Below are 15,439 nucleotides of genomic sequence, written 5' to 3' on the forward strand. Positions count from 1 at the left end.
GGGAATTTCTGGAAGCCCAGTTCCAGCTGGGAGGAGGGAAAGGGCCCTGATCCTGCTCCTGGGAGTTGTGGGAATAATCACTGGAAGCTCAGCCCCAGCCTGGATCGGGGAATGGGATCTGCTCCTGGGAGTTGTGGGGATTTGTGGAAGTTCAGCTCCAGCTGGGATCAGGGATTGGGATCCAATCCTGCTCCTGGGAATTTCTGGAGGTTCAGCTCCTGCTGGGATCAGGGAATGGAGCCTGATCCTGGTCCTGGGAATTCTGGGAATCCCTGGAAGCTCAGCCCCAGATGAGATCAGAGTTTAATTTTGGGATCCTGATCTTTGGGAAGCCCCTGATCCCTGGGAAGATCCCAATCCCGGTTTTTCTCCTTCCAGGTGTCAAGAAGAGGACAAAGGTCATCAAGAACAATGTGAATCCTGTCTGGAATGAGGTGAGAATTCCCAGTCCCTGGATTTATCCCTGTTCCCAGAAAATGATCCCAAGTCCAGGTGATTCCCTGGGGCTTCTGCCCCATGGGAAGTTTGGGATCATTCCCTTTCTGCTCTGGAATTCCAGGCAGAATTCCAACCTCTTCTCCTTCCATCAAAGTCTTGTCCAGACTTGGCATGAATGTTTCAAGGAATTTCCATGGAATGGGAATTTTTTCAGCACCTTTTCCCTTCCAACTCCATTCTTATGCTCCCATGGGCCAAAATTCCAAAAGAAATAGGGAATTTGGTGGGAAAACGGGCACAGATTTGGGACTGGAGCAGCTCCCGGGATTTGCTCCTTCCCAGTAATCCATGGCCAAGGAAAACTTTTTCCCAAGGCAACTTTTCCTGGTGGATTTGCTGGGAAGCTTGGCTTTGGGAATGCTGTGATTCCGAGAGGGTTTGGGATCTGGGTTCTGCATTTCCAGACACTGATCCCGGCCTCTCCCTCCTCTTTTTTTCCCAGGGATTCGAGTGGGATCTGAAGGGAATCCCTCTGGATCCCGACGCCGAGCTCATCGTGGTGGTCAAGGACCATGAAACCGTGGGGAGAAACAGGTGGGAAAAATCCCAGAGCTGGACACGGCCCCTCCTCCCTTTTCCCATTCCCGGGATTCACCCGGCTCTTCCCGGGCTCCGCGGGTTCCCGCTGTGGGATGGCCGTGGGAGGCCGGAGCTGCATTTTTGGGCTGCCTCACTCGGAATCCGGGGGAAATTCCTCCGGCGTTGGAAGGTCGGGAGTACACGGGGGACGGTTGTTTGGGGAGGGACACTTCGGACACTTGGCCGGGATTTGGGAAGAGCTGCCAAGACCATTCCCAAGGCGCCGGCAGTGCCGGGAACGGCGACGGGAGCGGAGCCTCCGGTTTCCTTCCTCCGGCTGATCCCGGTGCCCCCCCCCCCACATTCCAGGGGTTCCCCATGGATCGGGGGCTCCTGCTGGGTGAGGATGGAAGGGATTCCGGTGATTCCCGGCCTTTCCCAGCTCTGTGGGGTGGGAGAGCTGCTTGGAGGAGGGAAAAAAATAGAGGAAGGGGTTTATTTTTAGGGGTAAGAGGTTGGGAATGCGGCCTGGGGAGGGAAGGATCCTGATTCCAGGGCTGGAGCCGAGGCTGGAATTGCTGCTGGGCTGAAATCCAAGGGGGCTGGAATTTGGGGCTGCTCCAACTGCTGGGTGCCCATAAATAGCCGCGGGAAAATGGGAGGAGGGTCCTGGATCCCGGAGCAGGAAGATTCCGGCTGGCACCTCCCAGGCTGCTCCAAACCCCGTCCCAGCCTGGCCCTGGGCACTGCCAGGGATCCAGGGGCAGCCCCAGCAAATCTGGGAATTCCAGCCCAGCCAGGAATTCCTTGCCAAGATCCCAGCCCAATCTCCCCTTTCCCAGTGGGAGCCATTCCCTGGCTCCTGTCCCTGCAGGCCTTGTCCCCAGCCCCTCTGCAGCTCTCCTGGAGCCCCTGCAGGGACTCTGAGGATTCCCTGGAATTTTCCCTTCTCCAGGGGAACATTCCCAGCTCTCCCAGCCTGGCTCCATCTCCGTGGCCTCCTCTGGATTCCCATCCTTGTCTCTGGAATGGTTTGGATGCCCTTGGAGCAGCCCTGATCCCTCTCCCTGTTTCCCGCAGGTTTTTGGGAGAATCCCGGGTGCCGCTCCGGGATGTTCTGGGCACTCCCAGCCTGGCGGCCTCGTTCAACCTCCCCCTGCTGGACTCGCGCAAGGAGAGCACCGGGGTGAGTGCCCGGCTCCCAGTTTGGGGCCAGCTGGGGCTCCCAGTTTGGGACCAGTATGAGCCATGGTTTGGCCAGTTTGGGCTCCCAGTTTGGGCCAGTATGAACCATGGTGTGGCCAGGGAGGCCCCCAGTTTGGGCTCCCAGTTTGGGGCCCGCTGGGGCTCCCAGTTTGGGACCAGTATGAACCATGGTGTGGCCAGTTTGGGCTCCTAGTTTGGGGCCCGCTGGGGCTCCCAGTTTGGGACCAGTATGAACCATGGCGTGACCAGTTTGGGCTCCCAGTTTGGGGCCAGCTGGGGCTCCCAGTTTGGGACTAGCTGGGGCTCCCAGTTGCAGCTCCCAGTTTGGGACCAGTATGAGCCATGGCATGGCCAGGGAGGCCCCCAGTTTGGAACCAGTTTGGACTCCCAGTTTGGGACCAGTTGGGGCTCCCAGTTTGGGACCAGTTGGGGCTCCCAGTTTGGGATCAGTTGGGGCTCCCAGTTTGGGACCTGCTGGGGCTCCCCGTTAGGGGCCAGTATGAACCATGGTGTGGCCAGTTTGGGCTCCCAGTTTGGGGCCAGCTGGGGCTCCCAGTTTGGGCCAGTATGAACCATGGTCTGGCCAGGGAGGCCCCCAGTTTGGAACCAGTTTGGACTCCCAGTTTGGGACCAGTTGGGGCTCCCAGTTTGGGACCAGTATGAGCAATGCCCCTCCCAGTGGCAGCTCCCAGTTTGATCCCAGTCTGAATCCCTTCCCTCCCAGTTTGATCTCAGTCTGAGCCACATCCCTCCCAGTCTGATCCCAGTTTGAATCCTGTCCCTCTCAGTATGGGTCCAGTCTGAATTCTTTCCCTCCCAGTCTGATCCCAGTTTGAATCCTGTCCCTCCCAGTATGGGTCCAGTCTGAATTCTTTCCTTCCCAGTTTGATCCCAGTTTGAATCCTGTCCCTCCCAGTTGAAGCTCCCAGTCTGACACCAGTCTGAATCCCTTCCCTCCCAGTCTGGGACCAGTCTGAGCCTGTTCCTCCCAGTTTGATCCCAGTCCCTTCCACCTGAATCTCCCAGTTTGATCCCAGTTCGAGTCCTGTCCCTCCCAATTTGAGACCAGTCTGAGTCCCGTCCCTCCCACTTTGAGCCCTGTCCCTCCCAGTTTGATCCCAGTTTGAGTCCTGTCCCTCCCAGTTGAAGCTCCCTGTTTAACACCAGTCTGAATCCCATCCCTCCCAGTTGAAGTTCCCAGTCTGATCCTTTCCCTCCCAGTCTGATCCCAGTTCTCCCATCCCAGCCTCTCTGACACTCATTCCCTGTTTTCCAGGCCTCCCTGTTCCTGCAGGTGTCCTACATCCCCCCTCCGGGCGCTATCCCGCTTTTCCCGCCTCCGGCCCCTCCGGAGCCGGCCCCGGCTGCAGCCGAGCTGGACACGGTCACCGGTAACCACAGCCCCTCCCCATCCCGGTTTTTGGAATCCAGACCCATTCCCAAATCCCACAATTCCCTTCTCCTGCCGGGCAGAGACGGCCGGGGAGGAGGACACGGAAGATCCGGAGGCCATGGGGGACACGGAGCCCTCGGCATCCTCGGGAGCCCCGGGCTCGGAGCCGCCCTCACTCCCAAGGAAACCGTCTGGGAATCACATCCAGGGGGTGAAGAGGAGGAAGAGGAGCTCTCCCAAAAAGCCTCTATCCAACAAACCGCAGGATTTCCAGGTGGGATGAGCTGTTCCCATAAAATCCTGCAGGCTGTCCTGGTGATTCCTTGTCCTCCATCCCATGGGATGATCCTGGTGATTCCACATCCTCTATCCCATCCCATCCCATCCCATCCCATCCCATCCCATCCCATCCCATCCCATCCCATGGGGATTCCTTGTCCTCCATTCCATGGGATGATCCTGGTGATTCCCATTCTGGAATTCCCTGTCCTCCATCCCATCCCAGATCCTGGTGATTCCCTGTCCTCCAGTGCACAGGATGATCCTGGTGATTCTCATCCTGGTGATTCCTCATTCTCCATCCCGTGGGATGATCCCAGTGATTCCCTTTCTTCCATCCTGTGGGATGATCCCAGTGATTCCCTGTCCTCTGTCCCATCCCAGATCCTGGTGATTCCCTGTCCTCCACCCCATGGAATGATCCTGGTCATTCCTTGTCCTCCATTCCATGGAATGATCCCAATGATTCCCTGTCCTCCATCCCATGGGATGATCCTGGTCATTCCTTGTCCTCCATCCTATCCCAGATCCTGGTGATTCCCTGTCCTCCAGCGCATAGGATGATCCTGGTGATTCTCATCCTGGTGATTCCTCATTCTCCATCCCATGGGATGATCCCAGTGATCCTCTGTCTTCCACTCTGTGGGATGATCCCAGTGATTCCATCCTCCATCCCGTGGGATTATCCTGGTGATTCCCTGTTCTCCATCCCATGGGGTGGTACTGGTGATTCCCATCCTGGTGATTCCCTGTCCTCCATCCCGTGGGATGATCCCAATGATTCCCTGTCCTCCATCCCATCCCAAATCCCAGTGATTCCCTGTCCTCCATCCATGGGATGATCCTGGTGATTCCTTGTCCTCCACCCCATCCCAGATCCCGGTGATTCCCTGTCCTCCATCCTGTGGGACGATCCCGCTGATTCCGTATCCTCCATCCCATCCCAGATCCGGGTGAGGGTCATTGAGGCCCGGCAGCTTCCCGGGATCCAGATCCGGCCGGTGGTGAAGGTGACGGTGGCTGGACAGACCCGGAGAACACGGATCCGGAAAGGGAACAGCCCCTTCTTCGATGAGGTCAGCGGGAATTCCCACTCCAACGATTCCCGGGAGAGGCCGGGATGTGGGAATGCACTCTGGGGGGAAAACTGGGACAATGCCTCATCCTCATCCTGGTTTTCCACAGACTTTTTTCTTCAACGTCTTCGAGTCCCCATCGGAGCTGTTCGATGCTCCCATTTTCCTCACGGTGAGTGTTGGGAAATCCTGGAATTCTCCCCTTCCCAGGGAAACCCACCCTGGTTCCCGGGATCCTCCATCCTGGCAGGATTTGGGCTGGATCACCCATTTTCCCTCATTTTCAGGTCGTGGATTCTCGGTCGTTCCGCACGGATTCGGTGATCGGGGAATTCCGGGTAAGATCCCATCCCCTTTTCCCGGCGTCTCCTGCTCTGGATGAACTCTGGAATCTCCTTTTCCTTTAATCCCGCAGATGGATGTGGAGACCGTTTACTCCGAGCCAAGTGAGCCTTGGGAAATTCCTTTGGGATTTTTTTTTGGGAAATGCACCCGCACATCCCAGCTCTTCCATAGAGGAACCCTGCATCCATGGCCATGGAATCCCAGGATGGTTTGGGTGGGAAGGGACCTTAAGGATCATCCCGTTCCATCCAGGGGAAAACTCCACCATCCCAGGTGGATCCAAGTCCATCCAACCTGGCCTTGGACGCTTCCAGGGATATGGAGCATCCACAGCTTCCTTGGGAATTCTGTTGCAAAGACCCCTCCCTCTTCCCTGGTCCCTTCCTGGGAAAGGAACTGAAATATTCCCTTATCCCATTCCATGGTTTTCATTTAAACCCCACCCAGGAGCATCCCTGGCCTCCCTGCACATCCAAGGAGTAATTCCCAGTTTTCCACATTTTCCTGCAGAACACGCTTTCCGCAGGAAGTGGCTGCTCCTCTCGGATCCGGAGGATTTTTCCGCGGGAGCCAAGGGCTACCTGAAGGTCAGCGCCTGCGTGCTGGGGCCTGGAGACGAAGCTCCCGTGAGTATTCCTGCTGGGAATGGGGGAACATTCCAGCCCTGGGATATTCTGGCCAAGAGCCACCAGCCTCCATGGCCATTCCCAGGCAAGCCACAGCTTGGATTTTCCTCTGTTTTGGGGGAAAAGTGCTGCATTTTATCATGGAATCCTGGAATGGTTTGGGTTAGGGGGGATCTTAAATCCTATTCAATTCCCACCCAGGGACAGCTCCCACTATCCCTGGTGGATCCAAGCCCCAGTGTCCAACCCGGCATTGGGCACTGCCAGGGATCCAGGGGCAGCCCCAGCAAATCTGGGAATTCCAGCCCAGGCAGGAATTCCTTGCCAAGATCCCAGCCCAATCTCCCCTTTCCCAGTGGGAGCCATTCCCTGGCTCCTGTCCCTGCAGGCCTTGTCCCCAGCCCCTCTCCAGCTCTCCTGGAGCCCCTGCAGGCACTCTGAGGATTCCCTGGAATTTTCCCTTCTCCGGGGGAACATTCCCAGCTCTCCTAGAGCAGAAGCACTCCAGAATCCTGGAATGGTTCCTGTTTGGAGGAGACCTTAAATCCCACCCTTTCCATGGGCAGGGGCACCTCCCACTATCCCAGGTTGCTCCAAGCCCCATCCAACCTCACCCTGGACACTCCCAGGGCTGGAGCATCCGCCCAGCCTCTCTCTCTTTTGGGATTTTCCTGCTCATTCCCAAATCCGGGGTGACTTTTCCCGTTGTCCTGTTCCCACAGCTGGAGAAGAAGGAGGTGTCTGAGGACAAGGAGGACATCGAGGCCAACCTGCTGCGCCCCACCGGGGTCACCCTCAGGGGCGCCCAGTTCTGCCTCAAGATCTTCAAAGCCGAGGACTTGCCCCAGAGTAGGTTTTTCCCTCTGGATCCCTCGGGATCGCGACATTCCAGGCAGGAATTAGGGCCCGGAAGAAAGGAATGATCCACATTGTAATCCAAGGATGTCAGGCAGTTTTATGGGAGAGGAGTTTCTTACTGGTCCAAGCTGCTTTTCCCGCTCCCCCCCCTGCTTTTCCCGCCTGGAGAGCGTCTCCTCCATGGGAATGCTCATCCCGCCGGTGGGATGGCCGGGACCCTCTGGATGCTGCGGAATTCCACGGATTTTGGCATCTCCCTCTTTTCCCAGTGGATGACGCTGTCATGGACAACGTCCGGCAGATCTTCGGCTTCGAGAGCAACAAGAAGAACCTGGTGGATCCCTTTGTGGAAGTCAGCTTTGCCGGGAAAACGGTCAGCGGAGCGGGATCCTGGGAATGGCAGCGGGAGGAACCTGGGATTGGGATGGCAGTGGGGTGTTCCTGGAGCTGGGATAACAGTGGGATGATCCTGGGACTGGGAATGGTACTGGGATGATCCTGGGATTGGGAATGGTACCGGGATGATCCTGGGATTGGGATCGCAGCGGGGTGATCTTGGGATTGGGAAGGGTACTGGGATGATCCTGGGATTGGGAATGGTACCAGGATGATCCTGGGATTGGGAATGGCAGTAGGACATTCCCTCCCAGATCTCTGGGACTGGGATTTCAGTGGGATGTCCTCAGGATTGGGATAACAGTGGGATGATCCTGGGATTGGGTGTGGCAGCGGGATGATCCTGGGATTGGGAATAGTACCGGGATGATCCTGGGATTGGGAGTGGCAGCAGGACATTCCCTCCCAGATCTCTGGGATTGGGATTTCAGTGGGATGTTCTCAGGACTGGGGTGGTAACGAGGTGTTCCTGGGGCTGGGATAACAGTGGGATGATCCTGGGATTTGGGAATGGCCACCAGGATGATCCTGGGATTGGGAATGGTACCGGGATGATCCTGGGATTGGGAATGGCAGTGGGATGACCTCTCATGGTCCTCAGGGTTAGGATGGCAGCGGGACATTCCCTCCCAGGTCTGTGGGATTGGGATGGTGTCGGGATGTCCTTGGAGCTGGAATGGCAATGGGACATTCCCTCTGGATCCCTGGGATTGGGATTTCTGTGGGATGTCCTTGGAGCTGGGATGGCAGTGGGACATTCCCTCTGGATCCCCAAGCCTGGTCCATGAATGAGGAAATTTGGTCTTTGAATCTGGAGGAATTTGGTCCTGGATGAGGGAATTCGGTCCTGGAATTGTGGGAATTTGGCCTTGGAATGGGGCAAATGTGATCCTGCTGGTCCCAAGGTGGGAAGATCCGAAACATCCTCTGCCTCCTGCACCAGGGGATTTAGGAACCCCATGGAATGGGGGACGGATTTTAGGGAATCTGAGGCTGTATTTTGTGGAACCTGAGGCTGGATTTGGGGGAATCCAAGGCAAAATTTTAGGGAATTTGAGGCAGAATTTTAGGGAATCTAAAACTGGATTTTGAGGAGCCTGAGTGTGGATTTTAGGGAATTTGGGGCCAGATTTTAGGGAAACTGAAGCTGGATTTTAGGGAATTTGAGGCTGGATTTTGAGAAGCCTGAGGCTGGATTTCAGGAACCCGAAGCTGGATTTGGGGGAATGTGAACCTCAACTTTTGGGAATCTAAGGCTGGGTTTTAGGGAACCTGAGGCCAGATTTTAGGGAACCTGAGGCCAGATTTTAGGGAATCTGAGGCTTCCCAGCTCCATGAACCTGGGCCGGCAGCCGCTTTCCTGGCACGACACCAACTTTTCCCTCTTCCCATCCCTCCCCTCCAGCTCTGCTCCCGGATCCTGGAGAAAAACGCCAACCCCCAGTGGAACCAGTGCCTGACGCTGCCGGCCATGGTGAGCCCTGGTGTCCCCAAGGTCCCCTCCCAGTGTCCCCAGCGCCGCTCACCCTCTTCCCGTGTCCCCTTTCCCAGTTCCCGTCCATGTGCGAGCGGATGAGGATCCGTGTGACCGACTGGTGAGCGGGAAGGGCATTCCCAGTGCCCCGGGAGCGGTGGCGGGATGGGCGTGGGGACGTCCCCTCCCCCGCGGTCCCCGAAGTGACGATGTCACCTCGCAGGGACCGCCTGACACACAACGACGTCGTCGGCACCGCTTTCCTCGGAATGTCCAAGATTTCGGCCCCCGGTGGGGAGCTGGAGGGTAAGGGCGGGAAGCGGGCCGGGATTTGGGATGCGTGGCCTTGGAGGAGCTGCATGGCGTGGCTGGAGGTCGGTGGTGGCTTTGGGGACGTCACAGCTGTCACCATCCCTGCCTGGGGACATGGGATGGGGTCCTGGGGTTGCTTTGAGCTATGCCTCATTTACAGATGGATCCAATCCCTCTGGATTCTTGGGATTTGGTGGAATCTTGGGAATGGGGCTGTGGAGGAGCTGCATGGCATGGCTGGAGGTTGATGGTGGCTTTGGGGATGTCACAGCTGTCACCATCCCCGCCTGGGGACATGGGATGGGGTCCTGGGGGTGCTCTAAGCTGTGCCCCATTTCTGGATGGATCCAACCCCTGTGGATTCTTGGGATTTGGTGGAATCTTGGAATTTTTTTGATTCTTGGGAATGGGGTATGAAGGAGCTGCATGGTGTGGCTGGGGGTCGGTGGTGGCTTTGGGAACATCACAGCTGTCACCATTCCTGCCTGGGGACACGGGGTGGCATGCTGGGGTTGCTTTGAGCTGTGTGTGCTTTCCAGATGGATCCAACCCCTCTGGATTCTTGGGAATGGGGCTGTGGAGGAGCTGCATGGCATGGCTGGAGGACGGTGGTGGCTTTGGGGATGTCACAGCTGTCACCGTCCCCACTTGGGGACATGGGATGGGGTCCTGGGGTCACTCGGAGCTGTGCCCCATTTCCAGATGGATCCAACCCCTGTGGAATCTTGGGATTTGGTGGAATCTTGGGATTTGGTGGAATCTTGGGAATGGGGGATGGAGGCTGTGGGTCCATGGTGTGGCTGGAGGTTGGTGACACGTTGTCCTGGTGGTGGCACCGCTGCTGGCAGCCACGCCCCCCGCCCCCGAGGTGTCCAGCCCACTGAGGCGACACTCAGGGGCTGTCACTGGGTGGGAATTCCCATCCAGCCCGTGCTGTTCCAAATCCCGGGAATTTTCTGAGGGTAAGGACCCCCAGGCGTGGCAGGGCTCAGCCGGGTGTCACTGTCACCGGTGCCAGGTGGGAGGGCGGGAATTTGGGACACGGCTTTGGACCTGCCGAGGGCTTGGAGCTTCCACCTGCATGAGCTTTTCCTGCTGCCAGCGCTTCCATGGAATCCACGATCCCAGTGGGAATTCTGCACTTGGCTTTGGGACCTCCCCATGAGCTGTAGGGGCACGGGATGGCCACGTTGGGAAAAGCTTGGAGCACCCTGGGATAGTGGGAAGCATCCCTGCCCGTGGAATGGGATGAGCTTTAAGGTCCTTCCAAGCCATTCCATGATTCCATGGATCAGGACACGATCCAGAGGCTCCACCCGTGTCCCACCCCTGGCACTGTCCAGTCCCCTCTTCCCAATCCCAACAGAGATCCTGGGATGGGCTGGGGGGAGAGAGAGAGAGAGAGAGGCTGGGAGGGAGGATGGGAATGCTGGGATCCAGGATTGGCATCTCCCTTTCCCACCACTGGGATCTGCTTGATCCTGAGGAAATGCCTGGGAATGCGACTCAGGGATGCTCCAACCCCGCTCCACCCCAACCCCACGCCCTCTGGAATTCACCGAGGGCAGGCTGGACAAGGCTCTGAACGAGCCGGGATAGTGGGAAGTGTCTCTGGATGCACCTGGATGGGCTTTAAGGTCCCTTCCCACCCCAACCATTCCATGATTCTTTGATTCCATGATCCCGTAATTCCTTGACACCGCGATTCCATGAAAAACCTCTCCGATTCTCTCTCTCTGTCTCTCCGCACTAAAACCTCTCCTCACTCCCCCCTCATTCCCATCCCCATCCCTTCTCCCACCTTTCCCAACCTCTCTCCCTCTCTTTGTGCCTCAGATGAGTTTCCTGCTCCTGTGAAGCCTCTGAAACCCTCGGACCGTACGTTCCCAGTACATCCCAGTTTTCCAGCGCCTCCCGGGACTGGTTTTACTGGTTCCGCTCTCTGGACTGGGGGAGGATCAGCTGGGATGAGTTGGGCACCTTGGGAAAAGGGAACGGCTCTGGTTTGGCCCTCTGGGGATTCCCGGGATGCTCTCGTGTCGGGAATGTGGAGCCAGCGGGCACACGGAGGGCAGGATTCCCGCTCAAAATTCCATAGAAATGGGTGGTTCTCCTCATGGAATCACAGGATAGGAAAATCCCTCTGATCCAGTGGCTGCCAAGGCCACCCCGTATCCGTGTCCCCAAGTGCCACATCCGCAGGGATGTTCAGTCCCTCCAGGGATGGGGACAGCCCTTTCCAGGAAGGAATTTTCCCAAAAATCCAACCTAAACCTCCCTTGGCACATCCTGAGGCTCCTTCCTCTCTCCTGTCGCTCTTACTCTTGTCCGACCCCTCTCTGACCTCGCCCTTTTCCATGGGGACATTCCCTGGGATTGGGAATTCCCAGGATTCAGCGCCGCGCCCTCCATATTGTTCTCCTGCTCCAAGGTGAGGTCGTGGGATTCAAAATGGGTGGAAATTCCAGGGTTTTGGTGGCCTCCAGCTGTGTGATCCCATTCCCAAGGTGCCTCCAGGAATCCCTAATCCCTCTTTTCCGTGCCATTCCCAGTGGATGACGGGCTGGGATTCCTGCCGACCTTCGGGCCCTGCTACATCAACCTGTACGGCAGCCCCCGGGAATTCACCGGATTTCCCGATCCCTACGAGTCGCTCAATTTGGGAAAGGTGACGTCGGCTGCTTCCCGGCGCATCCCAAAATAACCTCCGGCTCCTCTTTTCCCAAAAAAAAAAAGCTGCTTCTAACCCAACCTGGCTTTGTCGTCAGGAGCCCGCGCTGCGTTTCCCGCTCCCGGTTATTCCCGCTAACGCCTCCCGATCCCGCTCTGCTCCCAAAATTCCACCTCGGAAGTGCTGGCTGGAATTCTTTGCCTGGTCCTGCTGCTCCGTGATGAAGCTCCTTGGAAGCAAAGGCAGAGCTTGGCCTCGGGAAGGGAATTCCGGGATCCTGACTCCTGTTCCTGGTTCATCCCAAGGGCGAGGGGGTCGCGTATCGGGGCCGGATCCTGGTGGAGCTGGAGACCAAACTGGTGGAGCACATGGAGCAGAAGGTGGAGGAGATCCCTGCCGATGACATCCTGAGGGTGGAGGTACTGGAATTTCTGGAAAACCTCTGGGATTGGCACGTGGGACACTATGGAAGGGATGTTGGCCATGGGTGGGGGTTGTCCCATGGTCCGTGAGCTCCTGGAGGGGTCTCCTGCTGGATTTCCATCCCAAAGTGTCCAGGTTGGTCCATCCGAGCTGGTCATGGTGAGCATGGAATTGTGGGATCATGGAATGGTTTGGGTGGGAATGGACCTTGAAGCTGATCACGTTCCATGGGCAGGGACACCTCCCACTGTCCCAGGTGGATCCAAGCCCCAATGTCCAACCTGGCCTTGGGCACTGCCAGGGATCCAGAGGCAGCCCCAGCTGCTCTGGGAATTCCAGCCCAGCCAGGAATTCCTTGCCAAGATCCCAGCCCAATCTCCCCTTTCCCAGTGGGAGCCATTCCCTGGCTCCTGTCCCTGCAGGCCTTGTCCCCAGCCCCTCTGCAGCTCTCCTGGAGCCCCTGCAGGCCCTGCCAGGGGCTCCAAGGTCTCCCATGACATTTTTGGAGATTTCCTTTCATTCCGGCTCTCTCAGATTTCCTCCTTTGGCTCCTTTTCCATGAGAAGCTGCAGCCTTCTCTTCCATCTGCCTTTTCCTAAAATTCCCCCAAAATCACCGTGCTGCCAAGTTTGTTGTTCCCCCTGCAAGAAAATTCCCATCCTGGGATCACTGAGGTTGGAAAATCCCTCCAAGGCCATCCAGTCCAAGCTGTGCCCCATCCCCACCTTGGCTGATCTTACACTGAGCGCCACATCCAGGAATTCCTTGGACACCTCCAGGGATGGGGACTCCAAACCTCCCTGGGCACTTCCAAGGCCTGAGCACCCTTTCCATGGGGAAATTCCTGCTGGTGTCCAACCTGAGCCTCCCGTGGCACAGCCTGAGGCCGTTCCCTCTTATTCTGTTATTCCCTGGGATCAGATCCCAACTCCCACCTGGTTCCAACCTGGCAGGGAGCTGTGCAAAGCCAGAAGGCCCCTCTGGATCCTCCTTTTCTCTGGAATGAGCCCCTTTCCCAGCTCCCTCAGCTTTTCCTGGTTCGCTTTTCCTGGTTCTCCAGCCCCTTCCCAGTTCCCTCAGCTTTTCCTGGTTCTCCAGACCCTTCCCAACTCCCTCAGCTTTTCCTGGTTCTCCAACCCCTTCCCAGCTCCCTCAGCTTTTCCTGGTTCACTTTTCCTGGTTCTCCATCCCCTTCCCAGTTCCCTCAGCTTTTCCTGGATCTCCAGCCCCTTCCCAGCTCCCTCAGCCACTCAGGATTTACCCTCCAGCCTCTTCCGGCTCCAAGTCCCGGAGATCATTGGCAGCATCTCCTCCACGTCCAATTCCCATTGGTATTCCAGAAATACCTGCGCCGGCGGAAATATTCCCTCTTCGCCGCCTTCTACTCGGCCACAATGCTCCAGGGCGTGGACGGCGCCATCCAGTTCGAGGTCAGCATTGGGAATTACGGCAACAAGTTCGACACCACCTGCCTGCCCCTGGCCTCCACCACCCAGTACAGCGGGGCCGTCTTCGATGGTGAGCACGGATCCCGGCCTCCGGGATGATCCAAACCCGGCTGGTGGGAGAGAACCTGGAATTATGGGATGGTTTGGGAAGGAAGGGGCCTTAAATCCCATCCCATTCCAGCCAGGGACACCTCCCACCATCCCAGGTTTATCCAAGCCCCAGTGTCCAACCTGGCCTTGGGCACTGCCAGGGATCCAGGGGCAGCCCCAGCTGCTCTGGGAATTCCAGCCCAGCCAGGAATTCCTTGCCAAGATCCCAGCCCAATCTCCCCTTTCCCAGTGGGAGCCATTCCCTGGCTCCTGTCCCTGCAGGCCTTGTCCCCAGCCCCTCTCCAGCTCTCCTGGAGCCCCTGCAGGCACTCTGAGGATTCCCTGGAATTTTCCCTTCTCCAGGGGAGCATTCCCAGCTCCCCTAGAGCAGAGGGGCTCCAGAATCCTGGAATGGCTTGGGTGGGAAGGGACCTTAAATCCCATCCCATTCCCACCCCATCCATGGGCAGGGACACCTCCCTCTGTCCCAGATTTCTCCAAACCCATCCAGCTTGACCTTGGACACTTCCAGGGATCCGGGGCAGCCAGAGGTTGTGTCCAGGTGATCCTGCTGAAGGTGTCTCTGCTTGGACCAGACAGCTCCAGAGGGTTTTCCCACCTCAGCCATGGGAATTTGTGTCTGGGACGGAGCAGGGAAGCTGGGGCCTCTCTCAGCTCCGTGAGGTGGTTTTTGGGAGCGTCTTTCCCTGGCCTTTTCCTGGCTCCCGTCTCATTCCACCAGGAATGCTGAGCTGGTTCCTGGCCTTGCTGCCAGAGCCACGGGCAGATCCCGTTGGATCTCGGTGGGATCTCAAGGATTTGGGGAACACCATTCCCATCTTTCTCCCAAACACCTTCTGAGGGGAATTCCCATCCCAGTCACGCTCTTCCCCCTCCGTCCCTGCTCCTGAGGGGCGGATCCCGTTATCCCAACGTGATCCCGAGGTGACGCCGCGCTGTCCCCCAGGCTGTCACTACTATTACCTGCCCTGGGGGAACGTGAAGCCCGTGGTGGTGCTCTCCTCCTACTGGGAGGACATCAGCCACCGCATGGACGCCCAGAACCTGCTGCTCTACGGGGCCGAGCGCCTGGTGAGTGACCGGGGACACCCTGGGGACATCCTGGGGACATCCTGGGGACACTGAGAGGGGACAGAGGCCACCCCCAGGCTGGGGAGTGACCGGGGACACCCTGGGGACATCCTGGGGACACCATGAGGGGCCGGAGGCCACGTCCAGGCTGGGGAGTGACCGGGGACATCCTTGGGGACATCCTGGGGACATCCCTGGGGATACCTGGAGGGGACAGAGGCCACCTCCAGGCTGGGGAGTGACCAGGGACATCCTGGGGACATCCCAGGGACACTGCAAAGGGACAGAGGCCATCTCCAGGCTGGAAAGTGTCCAATGACATCCCTGGGGACACCTCCATGTGGGGAGTGTCCAGGGATATCCTGGGGACATCCTGGGGACACCAGGAGGGGACAGAGGCCACCTCCAGGCTGGGGAGTGTCTGGTGACACAGCTGCGTATCCACTGGATGAGGAACTTCATGGAATCATGGAATGGTTTGGGTGGGAAGGGAACTTAAATCCCACCCAGTTCCACCCCATCCCATGGGCAGGGACACCTCCCACTGTCCCAGGTGGATCCAAGCCCCAATGTCCAACCTGGCCTTGGGCACTGCCAGGGATCCAGGGGCAGCCCCAGCTGCTCTGGGAATTCCAGCCCAGGCAGGAATTCCTTGCCAAGATCCCAGGCCAATCTCCCCTTTCCCAGTGGGAGCCATTCCCTGGCTCCTGTCCCTGCAGGCCTTGTCCCCAGC

General features: G+C 57.8%; 1 protein-coding gene across 6 annotated transcripts in view; it reads left to right on the plus strand.

The window, feature by feature from the left end:
• The window catches only part of DYSF (dysferlin), a 74,968-nt gene that overhangs the window by 4,173 nt on the left and 55,356 nt on the right, over positions 1 to 15,439 (plus strand). For 4 of the 6 annotated variants that reach the window (XM_077177915.1, XM_077177916.1, XM_077177917.1 and 1 more), the window contains exons 2-21: positions 379 to 434; positions 941 to 1,032; positions 2,098 to 2,203; positions 3,500 to 3,614; positions 3,697 to 3,890; positions 4,843 to 4,971; positions 5,081 to 5,143; positions 5,259 to 5,309; positions 5,387 to 5,417; positions 5,827 to 5,942; positions 6,665 to 6,791; positions 7,070 to 7,173; positions 8,602 to 8,670; positions 8,748 to 8,791; positions 8,894 to 8,976; positions 10,819 to 10,860; positions 11,535 to 11,650; positions 11,959 to 12,072; positions 13,417 to 13,594; positions 14,582 to 14,706. In XM_077177915.1, the coding sequence (XP_077034030.1) occupies positions 379 to 434; positions 941 to 1,032; positions 2,098 to 2,203; positions 3,500 to 3,614; positions 3,697 to 3,890; positions 4,843 to 4,971; positions 5,081 to 5,143; positions 5,259 to 5,309; positions 5,387 to 5,417; positions 5,827 to 5,942; positions 6,665 to 6,791; positions 7,070 to 7,173; positions 8,602 to 8,670; positions 8,748 to 8,791; positions 8,894 to 8,976; positions 10,819 to 10,860; positions 11,535 to 11,650; positions 11,959 to 12,072; positions 13,417 to 13,594; positions 14,582 to 14,706 (1,955 nt within the window). The remainder of the gene's footprint in view (positions 1 to 378; positions 435 to 940; positions 1,033 to 2,097; positions 2,204 to 3,499; positions 3,615 to 3,696; positions 3,891 to 4,842; positions 4,972 to 5,080; positions 5,144 to 5,258; positions 5,310 to 5,386; positions 5,418 to 5,826; positions 5,943 to 6,664; positions 6,792 to 7,069; positions 7,174 to 8,601; positions 8,671 to 8,747; positions 8,792 to 8,893; positions 8,977 to 10,818; positions 10,861 to 11,534; positions 11,651 to 11,958; positions 12,073 to 13,416; positions 13,595 to 14,581; positions 14,707 to 15,439) is intronic. The other 2 variants (XM_077177918.1, XM_077177920.1) reach the window with 1 other exon arrangement.

The sequence above is a fragment of the Agelaius phoeniceus genome, chromosome 4, assembly GCF_051311805.1.
Source record: "Agelaius phoeniceus isolate bAgePho1 chromosome 4, bAgePho1.hap1, whole genome shotgun sequence".
Taxonomy (NCBI): Eukaryota; Metazoa; Chordata; class Aves; order Passeriformes; family Icteridae; genus Agelaius; species Agelaius phoeniceus.